At 42.4% G+C, this 22,134-nt stretch overlaps 1 protein-coding gene across 1 annotated transcript; it reads right to left on the reverse strand.

Moving 5' to 3' along the window:
- Positions 1-1,225: 1,225 nt before the first annotated feature.
- Positions 1,226-20,831, reverse strand: LOC308289473 (uromodulin-like; the record flags this gene model as incomplete). Its single annotated transcript, XM_080731161.1, has 11 exons — positions 1,226-1,245; positions 1,381-1,456; positions 2,974-3,133; positions 3,779-4,012; positions 5,229-5,374; positions 5,573-5,958; positions 6,137-6,910; positions 8,080-8,172; positions 15,382-15,579; positions 18,853-18,992; positions 20,707-20,831. The coding sequence occupies 11 exons, from the start codon at positions 20,829-20,831 to the stop codon at positions 1,226-1,228; spliced, it is 2,352 nt and encodes a 783-aa protein (XP_080587287.1).
- Positions 20,832-22,134: the final 1,303 nt, after the last annotated feature.

Genomic DNA, 22,134 nt, shown 5'->3' on the forward strand with positions numbered 1-22,134 from the left:
AAAGCTTTGAGCCTTTAGCTCAAAACGACTTTAAAGCAGTATAAATGGAAACATTGTAATAGAAACACTTTTCAAGACCGTGGATAGTGTGTTTACGTTGTTGCAAAGCATGTGTCCGGAAGCCTTCTGAGGCGGAACTTGTGACGTACGGCTCTGCATTGTCCAATGGGAGAGGGATGTACTGTATCTCATAAATGTGACGTAGACATGGATCGATTCACTTTACAGACGGCAGATCCGTTCTAGAGCGGATACGGAAACCAGCCGAGTGCTCTCATGTATGTGTAGGTGGAAATTACCGGATACAGTAGGGTGGGCTCTAGACCGGACGTGGACATTGAGCAGTAAACAGAAACCTGGCCTTTCTTTATTTGTAATTTATTTTTTATTGCCAAATATATTCTACAAAGAAATCTTCCAAGCTCAAAAACTTGCAATGTGAGCTTGTAGGTGTGCTATTTTCAAATAGCTAAGTATAAGTATATGGTTTCCTGTGGAAATAAGCTTAGTCTTTTCATGGATCTCCTTTTAGTAGACCTTGTACCAGTGAACTGTACCGTCATGAAACTGTACCTTTTCCTATGCAAACTTCTAATAAAGTCTTCAATCAATCAATCAATAAGTAAGTATATATAGGGGCTTCATTGGTTAATTAATGTTGTCTTGTTGTGTAATCAAAAACTGTAAAGTAATTCGTTTTGAAATAATTCTAGTGGAGTAAAAATAAATAAAAAAAAGTACAAAATATGGGGATGCTTTGGGGATTAAAACATTTACAGATGGAACACTTTATACTGTGAGTGAGTTAAATAAACAGTGTAAATTACAAGTGTAGATTGGAGTCGCAGAGATTAAAAATGTTTTACTTCATAATTGATAATTGAGCATTCACAGATTCTATATTTACTAGACTATAGGTCTATAATATTTTATTTGGGACTTGAAACTTGAAGAAGCAGACACAGATTTGCCATTTCATGCATTTTATTGAATTCATCAAATCACCATTTAATTGTTATACTTATTATTGATTTGCAGTATGTATTATTATTTTTTATTTAATTTTTCAGAAGGAGAGAAATACAACAATTGTTAATAAGTGGTTAGATTAGATTAACCATAGCATAGAATACTTCTGAAACCAACGCACCAAAATAAAAATCACATAATCATACGATAATTAGAAAATGGAATATATTGGAGTCATTTAAAGATGTCCACTGGTTCATTCCACCGGCTTGTCCCCTGAGGATCCAAAGCAAAGAGAAAAAAATAAATATATTATATTCGGATGTCAGCACTTCAGAATTCAGATCCTTGTTTTGCATAAAAATAAAAAATAAACATTCTTTCTTATTGTTGTTCTTGATACTAACTCACAGGTGATTGGTCCAATGGTGAGGGGTTTGAAGCGTCCAGATGTGGAAATGGAGCGACGGCGCCTCCCTGAGCAAACCTGTGGAATAGCAGTAAGCACAGTGGCGTCAGTTCAGCAAAAGCTAGGGTATGGCAAAGATGGGAGTCCTCATGGAAAATAGGCATTACATTTTGGATAACACGGTTCTATTGTGAAAATAGCCGATCTACATGCTCACAACGCCTCGCGCTGCGAGGCGTTGTGAGCATGTAGATCTGCTATTTTCCCAATGTCTGAAAAAATGAAAAAAATAAAAACGACTTTTGTCAGTTTTTTACACAGGTTTCTATGGTTTCTTGGGCTGGATATGACAGCCTGGAATGGTTGTTCAAGTGCAGCTAAACTTGGCATGTTAGTAAACGTGCCACAATTAACAATAATGCATTGCACCTGTGCAGCTGACCTGCGGACCATGGGAATATACCATTATGTCAAGATGTGGAGAATATTAAATACCTTGTAAAAGTGACCGTTTTGTAAAAGTTTGCATTTGTAGTTATTTTAGTGTAATTTAACAACATAATAACCAGCACAGATAGACAAAGGGACATTCATGGAATTATATTTAAAAGTAACGTTTATTTTTCCCCCTGGACCCAGCAGGGTATGGCAGCTGCATACCCCTGCCATACCCAGTTGACGCCCCTGAGTAAGCACACAGTCTGCTATACTGATCCAGGGGTGTCGCAACCACATTCTGGGCCCTGGGTACAAGGATTCACTGCGTTTAACCCATTTAGACTGGGAACGTATTATTACGCATTATGTTGTGCTTTAACTATTGAAAAATAGGGGCGCCTGCTGGCCTGGTGGTCAAGGCGCATACCACAAACTAGGCTATGATGCCTGCTGGTGTCGCCGGTTCGATTCCCGATCCGGACGACGTTTGCCACATGTCATTCCCCATCTCTCTCCCCATTTCCTGTCAGTCTACTGTCCTATCAATAAAGGCATAAAAAGCCCAAAAACAAATCTTTAAAAAAAAACTATTGAAAAATAGCAGATATACAAGCTCACAGCGTAGCACTCGGTGCTACGCTGCGAGCTTGTAGATCTGCTACCATTGAAAAATCGTGAACATATCTTTGAATATTTCAAATCCTTCTAAGGTTCTTTGAAAAACCCATGTTTCTATGTCAGTGGTGCTCAAACCTTTTCATGTGAAGGACCCCCCCAAAATGATATGTATTTGGCCACGGACCCCCGTCTCAAAATATTTAGTTCCAGGGACCCCCCAGAAGCTAAATTTGTTATAAAATGTTCGCTTAAAAAAATACTTATATTCAAAGATTTGCACACATTTTCACGACTTTTCAAAAATAGCAGATCTACATGCTCGCAGCGCGGCACTCGGTGCCGTGCTGTGAGCTTGTACATCTGCTATTTTGCAATAGCTAAAGTATAAAATAATTAGGGCCCGCTAAAGTATAAAATAATTAGGGCCCCTCCACCTTGGGCCCTAGTAACTCAGTACCACTTGTGACGCCCCTGTACTGACCTAACTGTCTGGTGTGAAACAGCAGAGAGAGAGAGTGTAAAGAACGTGTAAAGCTTACAGGAGCACACGAGGAGGCTCTCTGGTCACACAGGTGGAGGCTGCAGTGAAGGAAGACATCTTTGTAGTCTCCATGGAACAGGAAGAGCCGGGCAGAGAAACGAGCCTGGAGGGAAGAGCCACTCTCAACCAGGGTCACCTGACCACGGTTGATAGGACACCTGGAACAAAGAAGGGACAGGTTGTACTGTAGGCCAGTGGTTCTCAACCTATTCTGACCGCGACCCCCAAAATAATCATATTTTAACTGGGGGGACCCCCCCACCCTGGCGAGCTGAGTTGAGGCATTACATTTTGTATAACACGGTTCTATAATGAAAATGGCAGATCTACACGCTCACAACGCCTCGCGTTGCGAGGCGTTGTGAACATGTAGATCGGCTATTTTCAATTCCTGCCTATAATATTAGACAATTTGGCCAAGGTTTAATTTTTCGTTTTAGTGTTAAAAAGTGTTAAAAGGTCATTTAATTGTCACTTTAGAAATGTGCAGATACCTTCCATACACTTAAACTTTATGTTGGTTTGTTTACTGCTGTGTGAGAAAACAATGTTGCACATTAAGTTACTTATCAGGGGACCCACAGGTTGAGAACCACTGCTGTAGGACCACGATGACACATCACTATTTCATCTGTCTTTTCTTTTTCTTTTATTAATTTCGTACAAATAATAAACAGCCTTCACATTATAGTTGCTGTCACACTCCCCATTAAGTACCTCACTCCCACCCAACCCGCTTTTTCATTATAGTTTTGTACTGTGTAGCAAAAAAATATATTTAAAATGAGAAGAATGAAACATACTTGTTTTGAATGAGGAAGTGATGCACGAGGTCATCAGACTGAGTGGCGTAGCAGCTGTCCAGAACCACCACAAACCTTGGATCGGTTTCCCCCACAGATACTCCTACATACAGGGCAGAGCCCACTGGCAGGGTGACTGGGCCTGCTGGGTAAGGCTCTGTGTAGTTGGACTTTTGGAACAAGGACATGGAGACGTTGGATGGTGAACCCACACCTGGATTGCCACCCCTAAGCCTGTCAAGGAAACATAACAGTTACAGCAAAGGATCAAACTTTATCAGATGGGGTTTTTGAAGTGCAAACTGGCTTGGAAAGAAATACATATCGTCGTTGTCGGGTGAAAACCTTGTATGTCCAAAACCGTTCGTTTTGCATTTATCATTTTAAAAATGATTTGAACTAGTGAAAACAGCCGATCTACAAGCACACAACGCCTCGCACCGCGAGGCGTTGTGTGCTTGTAGATCTGCTGTTTTCACTACTTTAGTGCGACGGCCTTGTATGATGAAGCAGGGCTTTACTTTGCGAAAGAAAGTACAAATTTGAAACTTGGAGATACGAGGTTTCCAGCCGGCAACGACGATATGCCAACACTGACTATGTACAGTGATGTAAAGTAACTAAGTAGATTTACTTAAGTACCGTACTTAAGCACAACTTTCAGGTATTCTTTACTTGAGTATTTCCAATTTCCAATACTTTTACTTATACTCCACTACATCTCTGATCCAAATATTGTACTTTTACTCCACTACATTTATTTGACAACTTTAGTTACTAGTTAGTTTGCAGATATACATTATAATATTATAAAACGTACATAAACCACTTTAGTCCTATTTTATACCATGGCTATTTGAAAATAGCCGATCTACAAGCTCACAACGCGACGCGTTGTGAGCTTAAATCTGTAACCTTTGTCATTTGTCTACCTTTTCACAGTTCTGTACAGAGGCTGTTTGGTGCAATGCAGTACATTTGTTTAATGTAATAACTTGTATATTAACTGTTTCACTGTAATTTGCAATACTGAATAATATACTTACTTATTCTAGATAAAAATATTAATTTAAACAATAGCAGTTTTTTACAACAATTACATAACAAAGCCTCCCCCTTTTCTTTTTTTCTTATATTAGTTTGGTGTATATGTGTTGGTCCGTCCTTGAATATGAATACAACAAATGTGTAAAGGAAATGACTAGGGGCGTGTACCCAGTTTATGTAGTTTTTGTTTTTCTTTGTAATGTTTTTGTCTTTAGTTTTTGTGTGTGGGTGAGGGTCTGCACATTAAAAAAAAAAAAGAAAGAAAGATAAAAAAAAATGTGTCAAAATGTCTTTAACAAAGGGACATAACATGTAATGATATTAATGAAAATGCATTTAAAGGAAGTGAGTGTTACAGGTTTTTGACACAATAAAGTATATAAAAAAAGAATAATATACTTACTGAAGGTTTGGTCTGATAGCCACGTCTAGGCTGGTCTCTGTGTACAGAGGATAGGCACAGGAGAAGGGAAAACTCACAGGCTGTGAGATGTTATTTGCAGGATAGACAAATAAACTGTTGGAGTAGATGGCATGGGTGTTGTTGGTCTGAAAGACAGAGGGTTAACTGATTGGTCAGTCCAGTGAATCACAGTCAGCTGGAAATAAATGACCAATATCCACCTCATAATTACACAGAACGACAAAAGAAAAAGGGCACCACTGTGACAGCCACAACACAAAAGAAAAACAAACTTTACAGCCGATATAGACAATCCAGTAACAAGTTATCAGACAGATTCTCACCCTCAGTATGTTCCCGCAGGTGTCAGCCTGGAGTCCCACGTGGTACCAGACTGTTCCATCACCCTCTGCCAAAGATGAGCACCGCGGGTCGGCCAGGTGGCCAGAGGATCCATTCAGACCAGAGGATTGCAGACCAGTCAGCCGCAGGCCAATTTGGATTTGACTCTGACCACAAATAAGTTCATAAGCTGAAGCTGCAGGGGGTTGAGTGACGGCTGGAGGGGGTTGAGTGACGGCTGGAGGGGGTTGAGTGACGGCTGGAGGGGCTCGAGTGACAGCTGGAGGGGCTCGAGTGACAGCTGGAGGGGCTCGAGTGACAGCTGGAGGGGCTCGAGTGACAGCTGGAGGGGCTCGAGTGACAGCTGGAGGGGATCGAGTGTCAGGAGCTGGGGCGCGTTGAGGATAATTTGATGATAAATATTAGGAGGGTAAAAGCAAGGTGTGAGAGTTATTACAGCACATCATTAACAAACAAGCACTCAAGCCATCTGCGTCTCCAAATAGGTTGTGTTATAGAATATTACAGATGAGTATTTTATGAAAGATTTTACAACACCACTTTACCTGCACAATAGCCAACATCACAGTGGGGTGGTGGTAGAAGCTTGTAGACATAATAGTGATTCCGACAGTTCTTGACATGGATGGGAGGTGGGGTATAGTACGTATTACAACAGTTACCATTCCATTTACCACAGATGCTGCGCTGTACAATTCTATCTGACACTGCAGGATGAGGCTGTCTCATCCATAGGGGAACATGCGTTCCACACCTCCAATCATCCACACATGTCTCTGGTATCTGGGCACCGCTTTGCCCCAGGAACATTCGATACCACCCTTGCCAGTTGACACTGCGGTCACAGTGACGAGTATATCCCAAATCTACTGATCTCCAGGCGTCGTTCAGTACCGTGTAGTGATCACAGGGATCTACACAGCGAGAGTTGATGCAGTCCTCACCTAATGGACAAACCACGTTGCCACAGGAGAACCGAACAGATCTTTTGGCCCTGGAGGGATGCACGAGGCACTCAAAGGAGCCAGGTGTGTTCACACACACCTGAGACCCATGGGTGCAGGGTGCCTCGGGGAGGGAGCACTCATCGATGTCCACACAGCCTTTCTCTGGTGACCATGTGTAACCTTGGTGACAACAAGAGGAATCACTGCACAGCTTTAGATCGTAACAGGTGAGGCCGTCACCGACGAAGCCATCATTACACACACAGGAGACGTGTGAGTGGCTGAAGACGGCGTCGTCTCGCCCTGTTTTGATGGGTGACTCCAGGCATTTAGCCTGATCATGACATGATTGACAGCCGAGGAAAGTGGTAGCTGTGAAAGCAATCAGTCATTCAACACGTCAGACTTCATTTTGGCAGTTGTGAACATAAAGTAAATCATTTATAATCATCATGTTTTTTTGTTTTGTTTTTTAAGTCATTTTGGTGAAACAAGCAAACTGTACAGAATTGTTCAACATGCACGACCATCCTATGCACAGCGCACGAACGCACGCACGCACGCACGCACGCACACACACATACACACACACACACACACACAGACAGACAGACAGACAGACAGACAGACAGACAGACAGACAGACAGACAGACTAGGAGTTGAGGCATACCATTTAGTTTGACTCCTTTCCACAGATAAATAGTGTGAAAATAGATGATCTACAAGCTCACATTATTTGACAATTTGGCCAATGTTTGACCAGTTTTTATACCAAGTTTATACTTTTGATGCAGTAATGTATTTTTTTTCTTTCCCCTCTGTTTTTTACGTATTAAAAATGTCCTTAAAGGAGTAGTTCATCCCCAAAATGAATTTACTCACGCCATGGAGACTTTGATATGGATGCCATGTAGACAAAAAATTGATAATAGTAAATTTACCCCCATTGATTCCGGATGGGGACCCGAATCAATTTGGGTCCCCATCCGGAATCAATGGGGGTACATTTCTTGCAATCAAATTTTTGTCTTTTTGTCGCATTTTTGAATGCGACAAAAACCAAAAAATAGCATTGAACTCAAGTCTCCATGGCCGTGAGTAATCAACAGAAGAAAAGTCATTTTGGGGGTGACCTTTAAATTGTCATTTCACTGTCATCTGGGGACCATCCTATGGGGACCACCCCCTGGGGGTCCTGCATGGCCACAGGTTGAGAACGACTGGATTAGATGGTAGGGAGGAAGGAATGTCAGTTATTGAAATAGATAATGTGTCCGGATCTGGCAGTAAGGGACACAAGTAAAGCTTTGATGTTCTCCTATCCTATCCTTTAACATGCCTATAATTCAAGCTTTAATCATCTATGGTAGTAAAATCATTGTTTTAAGTTAATTCCAGGCGTAGGTGCAGAGAACTTTGAAGGCCTTTTCCCCAAGCTCAATGTCCGAGTAGGACTTTCATTTAAAATAACCCTAACCCTAACCCTTTAAAATCAATGCTAAACATCTATCCCAATTAGAGGACATTAGAGGCTGCTAACCTGGACTGTTTCCAGTAACATTCTGTATGAACAGGACCAACAGAACAGCTGACTCTCCCACCATGGTCCACATCCTGGAGATCTGACACAAACCTGTTGAGAAATGTGTACAAAACACTTTTAGGCAGACTACAGCACGACACAGAACTACACCAAAAAAGATAGAATGTAAATGTAGAAAATATGTTGCATGCAGAAATCTTTAGATGACAAACTAAAGTATTTGCCTATCCTCTTACCTTTCAGAGGCGTGTCTTAAGATTCAACCTGGAGGTGATGAGCATTTATAACCCCACGAGCTCAAGGTTACTGCCCACTTTTTGAACATCTCCATTTTCAGAAATATCCTTCCGTGTTTGATGGTTGGGAGGGTGACGTTAAAAAAAACGTGACATCGTCATACCTTGTTGATTCCATACCGTAGCTCAGCAACAGTAAGGCAACTTGAAAACCGCAGAACACACCTTGAAAAGCTCAGAATACCTACAGTAACAAAGGTTGTTGGTGTCATTTAAGTATGTTATTAATGGCCTTGTCTAATCCAGTGTTTCTCAAATGGGGGTACTTGTACCCCTAGGGGTACTCGGAGGTACTGCAGGGGGTACTCAAGATAATGGCCCCCAAAAAGAAAAATAGAAGTATAAACCATGATACTATTATTCATAGTTAAATAACTACAATTGAATTGAGAAAAAACTTTTACTATTATGTTTAATGATGACACTTGGAGAAACTTGTGAGCCTGATAGTTGCCAACCCAAATTACATATAAGGCAAATGTGTTTGAATGTTGTTTGAATATACTGTTACTAGAATTTCACGGGCGCTTCGCTGTTAAAAGTTGTTATCCTTATGCATAGATTAAAAGCCGCCGTTTCATTTGCCATGATGTTGAAAGTGAACACGGTAACATGTGTGAAATCAGTGGTGGAAAAAGTACTCACATGTTACTAAAAGTATCAATGAGCAGAGTGAGATCAGCATGACAGAACAGTTAGCTTAAATGGGACTAATAGTAGTTTGTCTGTAGTCAGTGTCAAATTAAGCAAAGTACAAATTGTATTTAAGGCAGGTGTGAGATTCAAGTTAGAAGAAAGGCTCAGCTTACAAAACTGCAGACGAATTGACAGGAAGGGTGTAAATGTTAATGTGTCTGATAGCTGAATGTTTGTGAGACAAAAATTGTGAAAGAAATGGTTTATCTGCAATTGTGTCTGGATTCTTAACCGTTGACAAGACAAAAGTGATGAAAGTAGCTGTTTATCTGCACTTGAATCTGAACTTGTGGGCTATGTTTCTCTGTTCTTCCCTATTCTGAGATATTGTAGGTATTTTGCGAAACTCTCCCCCAGAGAAACACCACAATTCTTTCACATTTCACAAGCCCTAGTTGCTTATTTTTGCTTGTTGTGTTTTGTTTGTCATGTCTAACTCACAACTAAGATGTTATGGCCACAGTGTTGAAACTCTCACTTCCTTTTTTTATTTTTTGTGATGTTAGATTCTTGAAAAGGGGGGTTATACTGTTATATACCGCTAGTTATGGTTTTAATTGCAGTTGGAAAACTGTTGTTGTCGGGTAAAGGGGGTACTTGGATTCAAAAATCTGCGAAAGGGGGTACTCTAGCCAAAAAAGATTGAGAAACACTGGTCTAATCTATCTATAAATGCGAGAAGTCTCTGTCTGCGTGTATGTGCCCCGCGTATCTCGAGAACCGTTCGTCCCACCGGCTTCAGATTCGGCACGCGCGTTCCCCGTTGCGGCGCGGAGTGCAGTGCCGAGCCGCGACCCGACCCGATGCGCGGTTTTCCGAAACCGGCGCAAAACGTTCGGAATCTCCTTATGCGGACCTGATTGTTGACATCAGGCTGTTCCGGAGCAAATCGGCGCAAGTTCTGACTCATTGTGACATCACTTCATAAAAGGCTCTGACATCACGTACACCACGTGTGTGTGCAGAGATCTCCATATATGGGCATAAGGGGACAAAGGCAAACAGATGGTCAAAACGGGTCCTATGACAACAACAGGTATATTGGGGTTTGCATTAAAGGGTGGGGCATTCATGGGGTCTGCTCCAAAAAAGAAAAAGAAAATAAAAGAGACAAAGACAAACATAAGACAAGCAACAAAGCGTGGGACTGATGCAGATTTAAGCAGGCTGCGTAATCTGCTTAAAGAAGAAACAAACAAAAAGCAACAGAGATCTCATATATGGGCATAAAATGGACGCAGATTAACAGATATCTCCATATATGGCATATATGGGCATAAAATGGACGCAGAATCACAAAGATCTCCATACACGGGCATAAAGGGACACAGACAGACAGATACAGAGATCTCCATATATGGGCATAAAATGGACGCAAATAGACAGATATCTCCATATATGGGCATAAAATGGACCCAGAACTATATCTGCAGTGATCTCCATATATGGACATAAAATGGACGCCGACAGATAGATACAGATATCTCCATATATGGGCATAAATGGACACAGGCAAACAGATGGTCAAAACGGGTCCTATGACAACAAGTATAATGGGGTTTACATTAAAGGGCGGGGCATTCATTCCCTATTTACATCGTTCCCGAGTTGGCCAGGTCGCCGACTAGACGCTGCTTCTAGTCTAATTAAAAACAGGCATAGAGCTGAATCGATAGCTACACTTATCTCATTACAAGGTGTGGGTCACCAGGTCGCCGACTAGACGCTGCTTCTAGTCTAATAAAAAACAGGCATAGAGCTGAATCGATAGCTACACTTATCTCATTACAAGGTGTGGGTCACTGGGTCATGCAGTAAAATACATGGCTAGTTTAAAGCTCTTAACGGCAAAAAATAGTATTTAAGAAGAAACAGATTAAATTAAGACAGGGGTCTTCAACAGGGGGTCCGGGACCCCTAGGGGGTCCTCAGAGTTACTACAGGGGGTCCTCTAAATCTTTGTGTGACAGAAACCTTTTTTATATTAACCACTTGAACCCTATACAGTATATTCTGAGAACTTTAGCCAAAAATAGCCGATCTACAAGCTCACAACGCCTCACGAGGCGCTTGTATATCGGCTATTTTTGGTTTGGTGTAGAGGGGAAAAAGAGCACACTAAATACAGAGTGAAAGGTCAATTTTATTAAGTATTGAGGGAAGTGGTTAAATATCTGAAAACACAAATTGATATGAATCCAAAATACACGGATGATTGTGCTGTCAAACGATTAAACTATAATGGGGGTCTCTGCTTCATCTCTCTCTCAGCTAAGGGGTCCTTGGCCTGAAAACGTTGAAGACCCCTGAGTTAAGATAAAGCTTTATTGATCCCACACAAGGCACAGACCTGCTCATCAGGAACAGTTGGGGGTTCAGTGTCTTGCTCAAGGACAGTTTGACACGTAGCCAGGAGCAGCCAGGGATCGAACCAGGAAGGCATCCTGAAAATACTGTTAGTGTGTAGAGTACAGTGACAAATTAAAGGAGTAGTTCACCCCCAAAATGACCTTTTTTTATTGATTACTCACACTATCTAGACTTGAATTCAATAATACATATTTTTTTGGGATTTCACATTCCTAAGACAAAAATGAGTAATTAGTAAATGTACCCCCATTGATTCCGGATGGGGACCCAAATGCATTTGGGTCCACATCCGGAATCAATGTGGGTACATTTATTGTTATACAATTTTTTTTCTTAGGAATGCAACAAAAAACAAAGAATATTATTGAACTCAAGTCTCCATAGCATGAGTAATCAATAGAATGAAAAAAAAAAGAAAAGGAAAAAAAAAACATTTTGGGGGTGAAGTACTACTAATTATCTTTTAGGAATATAGTGTTAAAGCTTTTAACAACAAAATATCACTTAGCCTCATTAATATCAATCACCAACAGAATCAGTAAAGCGACTGTACTGTTTTTTTTTTAGTTTTTTTTTTTTAAATGTTTTTTATCCCACGGTTTTGCAACCCATTTTTCTCACCCGGTGACTACCTAACCTGTAGTCCTGGTTTCCGCTCTCCCCCTGCCGCGCCAGGGGACATTGGGGAGCACCCGGCTGGCTAGGGGGAGGTAGTATAGAAACCAGGACTACTGCATGTTTTTGTGTGAGCGCCTATGCCCAAGGAGACACGGGGAGAGGGTAAATGTACTTTTGTCGATGGCAAATTGCCCGCCCTCCCCCACGGTCCTGTAGATCAGTGGTTCTCAACCTTTTCAGGCCGCGACCCCCCAAATAATCATATTTGAACTGGGGACCCCCCCCACCCTGATGAGCACTAGGAGTTGAGGCATTACATTTTGTATAACACGGTTCTATTGTGAAAATAGCAGATATACATGCTTCACAATTTCTGCCTCTAATATTTGACAGTTTGGCCAATGTTTAATTTGTCATTTTAGAGGTATTAAAAAGTCCTTAAATTGTCACTTTAGAAATGTGCAGATACCCTCTATACACTTAAACTTTATGTTGGTTTGTTCACTGTTGAGTGAGAAAACAATGTTGCACATTAAGTAATCATCTTGGGACCCCCCAAATTAATTTAGCGACCCCCCTGGGGATCCCAACCCACAGGTTGAGAACCACTGCTGTAGATCAGCTTTTTCCATTGAACAGAAACAGGAAAAACAATTCAAAAAAACAACGAAACGTAACATAGATCGGCACGTTTGATTAAACCGAGAGGAGAGACAGTAGCTGTTTACACTCAAGGAAGCAGCTGATGTCTTTGGGTAAACAGTGGCACGCAACAGAAAATCTTCCTTCTTCCTTCTTCTTTATCCAACACCATTAAGCAATAAGCATGGATAACCTTTCAAGCAGCGACATGATCACATCACGTTATGAATATATGTAGGTTCCCAAATCAAAGTGTTGTTGCAATAATGTCTATCTGAAGTATGGTAGTAACAATAATTGTATACTATCCAGTCCGGGAGCCGTGGGGGTGAACGTGGATTTGCCTGTAAAAGTTTTTTTCTCAACTGATTCTTGTAGCTTGGGGTCACCTCTTAAGGATTCAAGAGGATGACCAGTGATATCCATTGAGCATTTTTTATTATTAACCCCTTAATGCCTGAAACATGGGCTCCCATTGACTTTCTATACAGGAGGAAAATACCCAGAAAAACAATATTTTTCTGGGTATTTAAGGAGGATCTGAGGGGTCTAACTAGGGGTTTGTCATGATGCTGAATCCATTGCAGGCATTTGTTTTGCACAAAAAAAACATTCTGTGGGCTAGAAATAGCCTCAGAAAACAATACACGTATGGGTGAGTATTCATGTTAGTCGGAGGCCTTAGGGTTTTTTTTCTCGTGCTAATCAGTCTAAAAGTGCAAAATTTTGCACAGATGTAGCTCAGGGCATGCTCTAATGATTTAGCTAGGGCGCCCAAGTCGGCGACCTTCGAGGTCACCACAACACCCACAAAACTCTGAAAAGTGATGACTCATCACTTTTCATCACTAAAGTCGATGGGAGCCCAACTTGATTTGGCCGCTGTGGCGACCCCGAATGTCGCAGACTCGGGCGCCCTAGCTAAATCATTAGAGCAAGCCCTGAGCTACATCTGTGCAAAATTTTGCACTTTTAGACTGATTAGCACGAGAAAAAAAACCCAAGGCCTCCGACTAACATGAATACTCACCCATACGTGTATTGTTTTCTGAGGCCATTTCTAGCCCACGGAATATTTTTTGTGCAAAACAAATGCCTGCAATGGATTCAGCATCATGACAAACCCCTAGTTAGACCCCTCAGATCCTCCTTAAATACCCAGAAAAAAAATCTCTTAAGCCACCAAAGAACTCACCGATAAGGACATAAGTGGACGACATCATCGGAATCGTTGGACAACCATAAGCAAGTAGGCCTACGTGTGTTTCGGTCTGTGTATGTGTGCTAGTGTGAAATACGTGCATACACTGTACGTGCATGCACGCGCACACACATGTGTGTGTGTGTTTGTTTGTGTGTGTGTGTGTGCTGCATCACTTTGTCTATCCAACCCATCATGACAAACAGGGTTTATGCAACAACATTCATTAATCATCCTACAATGACAGCTTGGTAGCAACTGGCTAATCTCCACCATCATGTTTTCGGAGGTTTCATCCTCATGCCATGAATATTTGTTCCTCTGAGAGAACAACAGTGACTTATTTTACGGTGCCAGCTTCCTGGTTTTTATTTTTACCGGACAACATGTAGTTACAGTATATGGGTATATGTTTGCATTATAAGCTCAGAAATAATACATTTCCCAACTAAATACACAATAAACACAATCTAAATCAAATTCTATAAGACTAGGAAAATGTAATTGCACAGTAATCCAGAATGTGGTTTGCAAAAATGTTAATTTGAAGATATTTGACAATAATATTCAAAGTATTGTAACTATATAAACATTTAACTAATAAGTCAGAATCATTGTTGATCATCAGCATGAATAAACTCTGTGTCTGTGATGCTGCTCAGCTAGATTGATGGCTTGGCCCTGCAGCTTGCTTGCTCATGGGCAACATAACACTGTGATGCATCTGTCAGCCTTACAACCTTGTTTTCCCTTAACCTTATCCTTATGTAACCCAAATGGAAAATCGGTTACTAAATACATAGCACTACTCACTACGCCAGTTGGATTTAAAAAAAAACAAAAATAAATTAGACCACTGCCAACATAGCACTGGTCCTTTAATAACACAAATCACATTTTGCCTCCATGCTGTGCATCCTTAAGGGGAGGTAGAACATGCACACCACAGTGATCACACCAACTCATCAGGTTAATAGTTTCACTGCAAAATAAACACACACTTAGTAGGCTATACTATACTCAACAATGCCCTGACATGGCATCAAGGTGGGTAACATGTCATTAGGTCGAACACCCTTTGATCGACCACTAAAACCTAACCCTCACCCTAACCCCTAACCTCAGTAACCTGCCGCCGCTGTTCGACCCAACGGGAGTTCGACCTATGGGGCAGTCCCCATCAAGGTGAGAAGTTCAGAGGACCAATACCTTAATAACAGTGGGTAAAAACATTACAAAATGAAATAATTCAACACAAACTTAGCATTACGTGCAGGTAGAAACAAACATTCTTACCAGGGTAAGCAGAGTGGAGCGCACCTTAAAGTAGAAACATGCCTCACACAGGAGTCTAACTCCTGTGTGGAGTGGACATACAAGTGTGCAGCATCATTGCTCAAATCAGTTAGCCTTATTACAAAGAGAATTATTACAAACATTAAAAACATACCGGTGGCGCTGCAGCACTCTACTCACCCATGACCAAATCTGTTTTCCGATAGTTCGCTTCCTGCTTGAGTACTGAAGGAGTATTGAGGCCATGATCACCCAGCACCAACTGCGCTGGCTCGGACATGTGATCCGGATGCCCCAAGACCGACTGCCCCAGCAGAGTGCTGTATGACCAGTTGCACCACGGCAGGCGACTGGTAGGAGGGAAGTGTAAGATCAGGCCTGAGGAGCCTGAGGCAACAGAGACTCAGGAGAAACCCCAGTACCACCACTACAACCTACACATGCCCTACATGCCAATAGAACAAGTGGCTCCAGGATTGGACTCTTTAGCCACCAAATAACCCACTGCTAAGGACATAAGTGGACGTCATCATCGGAATCGATGGACAACCATAAGGAAGTATGTGTGTGTGTGTGTGTGTGTGTGTGTGTGTGTGTGTGTGTGTGTGTGTGTGTGTGTGCGTGTGTGCGTGTGTGTGTGCGTGCGTGCGTGTGTGCGTGCGTGCGTGTGCTGCATCACTTGCATGTCTATTATCTATCCAAACCATCATGACAAACAGGGTTTATGCAACAACATTCATTAATCATCCTACAATGACAGCTTGGTAGCAACTGGCTAATCTCCACCATCATGTTTTCTGAGTTTTCATCCTCATGCCATGAATATTTGTTCCTCTGAGAGAACAACAGTGACTTATTTTACTGTGCCAGCTTCCTGGTTTTTATTTTTACCGGACAACATGTTGTTACAGTATATGGGTATATGTTTGCATTATAAGCTCAGAAATAATACATTTCCCAACTAAATACACAATATACACAATCTAAATCAAATTCTATAAGACTATGAAAATGTAATTGCACAGTAATCCAGAATGTGGTTGGCAAAAATCTTAATTTGAAGTTATTTGACTATAATATTCAAAGTATTGTAACTATATAAACATTTAACTAATAAGTCATAATCACTGTTGATCATCAGCATGAATAAACTATTTGTCTGTGATGCAGCTCAGCTAGATTGATGGCTTGGCCATGCAGCTTGCTTGCTCATGGGCAACATAACACTGTGATGCATCTGTCAAATCAGCAGGTTTAACCTTATCCTTATGTAACCCAAATGGAAAATCGGTTACGAAATACATAACACTACTGACTACGCCAGTTGGATTTAAAAAAAAAAAAAATTAATTAAGGCTTTAACTTTTAAAAGTGAGGTTAGTTTTACAGAGCTTTCAAAACAGGGTTGAGGGTTTTCACTTTGATTTTGGGAACCTACCGGTACATGCATTCATAACGTGATGTGACCATGTTGCTAGTTTGTACTTGAAAGGTTATCCATGCTTATTGCTTAATGGTGTTGGATAAAGAAGAAGGAAGAAAGAAGAGGGGAGAAGATGTTCTGTTGCGTGCCACTGCTTACCCACAGACATCAGCTGCTTCCTTGAGTGTAAACAGCTACTGGCTCTCCTCTCAGTTTTTTAATCAACCTACAATGACAGCTTGGCAGCAGTTGGAGGTTTCATCCTCATGCCTTGAATATTTGTTCCTCTCAATGTGACTTATTTTTCTGGTGCCAGCTTCCTGCATGGTTTTATTCTAAGAGACACATGAAACATGTAGTAGTTATTGCATTATAAGCTCAGAAATAATACATTTCACAGATAAATACACACATGTTTCTATGTCAGCAATCTGGCCAGCCATTGTCAAAGAAAAGGTCCTTTTCACTTCAACTGGAGCACAGTTAGTTTGTTCTTGAGAGACTACTATGTCAGTGGTTCTCAAACCTTTTCATGTGAAGGACCCCCAAACTGATATTTATTTGGCCAAGGTTATTTGGTCAAAATATCTAGTTCCAGGGACCACCCGGAAGCAAAATTTGAGTTACAAACGTTCGCTCTAAAAATACATATATTCAAAGATTTGCACACATTTTCATGACTTTTTTTCAAAAATAGCAGATCTACAAGCTCGCAGCGAGGCACTCTCGGTGCCGCGCTGCGAGCTTGTAGATCTGCTATTTTTCAACAGTTAAAGCAGTCAATAATTCTAGGCCTAAATGGGTTAACTAATGAGCCATAATCATTGTTAATCATTAGCATTAGAAAAATGTAAAACTACTTTTATTTGTCTGTGACAGCTTGGCAGCAACTGGCTAATCTTCACCATCATGTTTTCAGAGGTTTCATATTCCTCATGCCTTGAATTTTTGTTTCTCTTAACAGTGAACTCACCCATGACCAAATCTGTTTTCTGCTTTTAAAAGCAGGGCCAGACCATGATTGGTTCATCTCCACACATGCACACACCTGCAGTCAATGACTGAATAAACCACAATCAATTGGTTAAAGATATTCATCTTTGCACTGCTTAAATGCTGGATGCTAAATAATATTGGTGGGATGTTTAATGCGAAAAAGTGAGGCAAGAGAAATGTACAAACAATTGGATTGTGTGCGTGCGTGCGTGCGTGCGTGCGTGCGTGCGACGTGCGTGCGTGCCTGTCTGTCTGTCTGTCTGTCTGTCTGTCTGCCTGCCTGTCTAGATTTCGGAGGTGATCTGCACCACATTTCTTGTGCAAGCTGAAATATAGAGTTTTGAAAACACAGGATATGATGTTACTACCCATAGGTACCATGAACTCTGCATGGCAGGGTCGTCCTCCTCCCTGAGCCAAGCTTGCGCCTGACCGCATACCTGACTGGGACTAGATGTTACAATCCTTGACTACACTTTGAGAACCATGGTTGGGTGGGTATGATAACGTTGTCACAGGGTTGGATGGAAGGGGCCAAGGGTTTCATTGGGGTCGTCCGATGGGCACCCTTCGTCTTGGGTGTTTCGCTGACTAGGCCCACGACACCTCAGAAGGGTTCAGCAGCAACATCTGGCGTCCCAGGTGTGCCCCCCTCTTCCTTGGCAAAATCGAGCTCTTTCGAACGACCATCATTTTGACAGGAGGGTTAGCGACTCACACGACGGAGGTTTAGGTCAGGGTGAGGTTTAGAGTCGGGTGTCCAAAAGATGACATGTAGTAACAGCGACACGCTCCCCTCTTCCTTGCCCCCCCTCTAGATGTCGTCTTGGTCATTTCAGAGCCCAGCTGTTGTCTCTCTGATCCAGAGCCACTGGCTTGCTCTTTCAGCAGCACTGGACAGGGCTTTGATGGTTTGACGTTGGGCCTGGCCTCGGATTTCGATGTCCTTGGTCCTGGCTAGACTATACACATAATAGGCCAATAACCTAGTGCACTGGTTTTTACTCAATTCCACACCGGCAGTAATGAAATATTCCTTCGGCACTGAGATGACCAAGTATTGTGGACTTTAACTCTCCCAGCGAATGTGACGTTCTGATGTGTGTATGTCTGCTTCTTTACACCCCATGTGACCAAAGTGGTTTTGATCAATGTTTTTATTTAGCTTTTTCATTTTCTCCACAAACTTAAACCTGGTAGGCTGACCTGCCCACAAAGCCTCTGCAGCCCACCTCTACGGGGCTGGAAAGCCTCGGCCTTCCAGCCCCGTTGTTCAGCATCTGCTGCCAGCTCGGTATACCGAAGCTTCTTGCGCTCATAGGCCTCGCCCACATTATCCTCCCAGGGCACTGTGAGTTCAATGATGTATACTCTTCGGAGTGAAGGGGACCAAAGCACGAGATCTGGCATGTTGTGTATATTCTTTGAAATATTTAACTTTATAATGGAAGTGAAGGGTGGTAGGATCCGGCTGAAAATGTCACCCCATTTGGACTCACACATAGTTAGCCAAAATCATGTCTACTGTAAAGTTGCAACATCATCTGATATGGTTTTGAAAGGACTGCATTTGTAAAGCGGGTTGGGTGGGTTTAATGTTGTGTGTGTGTGTGTGTGTGTGTGTGTGTGTGTGTGTGTGTGTGTGTGTGTGTGTGTGTGTGTGTGTGTGTGTGTGTGTGTGCGCGCGCGCGCGTGTGTGTGTGTGTGTTGCATGTCTATCCAACCCATCATGACAAGCAGGATTTATGCAACAACATTAATCAACATCCTACAATGACAGGCTAATCTCCACCATTGTCATCATGTTCTGGGAGGTTTCATCCTCATGCCTTGAATATTTGTTCCTCTGAGAGAACAACAGTGACTTATTGTCCAGTGCCAGCTTCCTGGTTTGTATTTTAAGAGACAACATTTAGTAGTTATGGCTTATGGGTATATGTTTGCATTATAAGCTCAGAAATAATAAGTTTCCCAACTAAATAAATAACATATAATATAACATGATCTAAATCAAATCATATTAGGAAAATGTGTGGTGGAAATGTACAAACAATTGGATTGTGTGTGCGTGCGTGCGTGAGTGCGTGAGTGCGTGCGTGCGTGCGTGCGTGCCTGTCTGTCTGTCTGTCTGTCTGTCTGTCTGTCTGTCTGTCTGTCTGTCTGTCTGTCGGAGGTGATCTGCACCACATTTCTTGTGCAAGCTGAAATATAGAGTTTTGAAAACACGGGATATGATGTTACTACCCATAGGTGCCATGAACTCTGCATGGCAGGGTCGTCCTCCTCCCTGAGCCAAGCTTGCGCCTGACCGCATACCTGACTGGGACTAGATGTTACAATCCTTGACTACACTTTGAGAACCATGGTTGGGTGGGTATGATAACGTTGTCACAGGGTTGGATGGAAGGGGCCAAGGGTTTCATTGGGGTTGTCCGATGGGCACCCTTCATCTTGGGTGTTTCGCTGACTAGGCCCACGACACCTCAGAAGGGTTCAGCAGCAACATCTGGCGTCCCAGGTGTGCCCCCCTCTACCTTGGCAAAATCGCACTCTTTCGAACGACCATCATTTTGACAGGAGGGTTAGCGACTCACACCACGGAGGTTAAGGTCAGGGTGAGGTTTAGAGTCGGGTGTCGAAAAGATGACATGTAGTAACAGCGACACGCTCCCCTCTTCCTTGCCCCCCCCCTCTAGATGTCGTCTTGGTCATTTCGGAGCCCAGCTGTTGTCTCTCTGATCCAGAGCCACTGGCTTGCTCTTTCAGGAGCACTGGACAGGGCTTTGATGGTTTGACGTTGGGCCTGGCCTCGGATTTCGATGTCCTTGGTCCTAGCTAGACTATACACACTTAGGCCAATAACCTAGTGCACTGGCTTTTACTCAATTCCACACCGGCAGTAATGAAATAAATATTCCTTCGGCACTGAGATGACCAAGTATTGTGGACTTAAACTCTCCCAGCGAATGTGGCGTTCTGATGTGTGTATGTCTGCTTCTTTACACCCCATGTGACCAAAGTGGTTTTGATCAATGTTTTTATTTAGCTTTTTAATTTTCTCCACAAACTTAAACCTGGAAGCTGACCTGCCCACGAAGCCTCTGCAGCCCAACTCTAGGGGGCGAACCGAGGCCTTCCAGCCCCCGTTGTTCAGCATCCGCTGCCAGCTCGGTATACCGAAGCTTCTTGCGCTCATAGGCCTCGTCCACATTATCCTCCCAGGGCACTGTGAGCTCAATGATGTATACTTGGGATATATTAGGGCCTGGGTTTGATGCCTGGGGATCTCCATATATGGTACCCTAACAGGGCATCATCTGGGAATGCCCATACTGTATATGGACATTTTATTTATTTTATCCTTTATTAGCGATGATTCTATTCATTGCGTTTCCGGGGAAGGTAGGGTGTAAATCAGGCTCTTGGGCCAGTTAGGAGATCCCTATCTGAACCAAACACACAGATATGGGCCATGTCTTGGCCATCTGGCCAGTGATATATGTCCGGAGTGAAGGGGACCAAAGCACGAGATCTTGCATGTTGTGTATATTCTTTGAAATATTTAACTTTATAATGGAAGAGAAGGGTGGTAGGATCCGGCTGAAAATGTCACCACATTTGGACTCACACATGTGGCAGCCAAAATCATGTCTACTGTAAAGTTGCAAAGAATTTACTATTATCTGTTAGCAGCATCTAACATTATCTGTAAGGTGCATTTATCCAAAGCGCTTTACAATGTATTTCACATTTACACACCTACTGTATGACTGAGGAAACCATGCTAGGCGGGTGCCAACCTGCTCATCGGGAGCAGTTAGGGGTTCAGTGTCCTGCTCAAGGACACTTCGACATGTAGCCAGTATGGAGCCAGGGATCGAACCTGGAACCTTCGGATTCCAGGACAGCCACTCTTCCTCCTGAGCCACTGGCGTCTCTAGCTTATTTCAGGTATTATATTAGTGAACCAATAGCTACTTTATGTAGCAGCAGGTGTAACGTTGTTATTAGTGAACCAATAGCTACTTTATGTAGCAGCAGGTGTTGTTATTAGTGGGCCATGCTGTTCCACCCAATCTGGAAGATTCAACCATTCCTCAAGCCTTTTTTATTTTTTTTATTTTTATTTTTTACAGTGGAGAGAGTACAGGGGAGTGACATGAAGCAGATTGTCTGTCCGACCCAGAATGGAACAGGGGACTTTCTGTCATCATGTATACCCATGTGATATAGCCAACAACTTGGCTATCAGGTCACCCCTCCTCCAGGCACTTCAATTGCACAATAGACAGTTACACAACATGCCAAGTACAGTAGTATCACAAGTATGCAACCAACATAACATCTTTGCAATGCTCCATATACAGGTGCTGAACGCACGCACGCACGCACGCACGCACGCACACACACACACACACACACACACACACACACACACACACACACACACACACACACACACACACACACACACACACACACACACACACACACACACACACACACACACACAC

The sequence above is a fragment of the Nannobrachium achirus genome (genome assembly GCF_963921795.1).
Source record: "Nannobrachium achirus genome assembly, chromosome: 8".
Taxonomy (NCBI): domain Eukaryota; kingdom Metazoa; phylum Chordata; class Actinopteri; order Myctophiformes; family Myctophidae; genus Nannobrachium; species Nannobrachium achirus.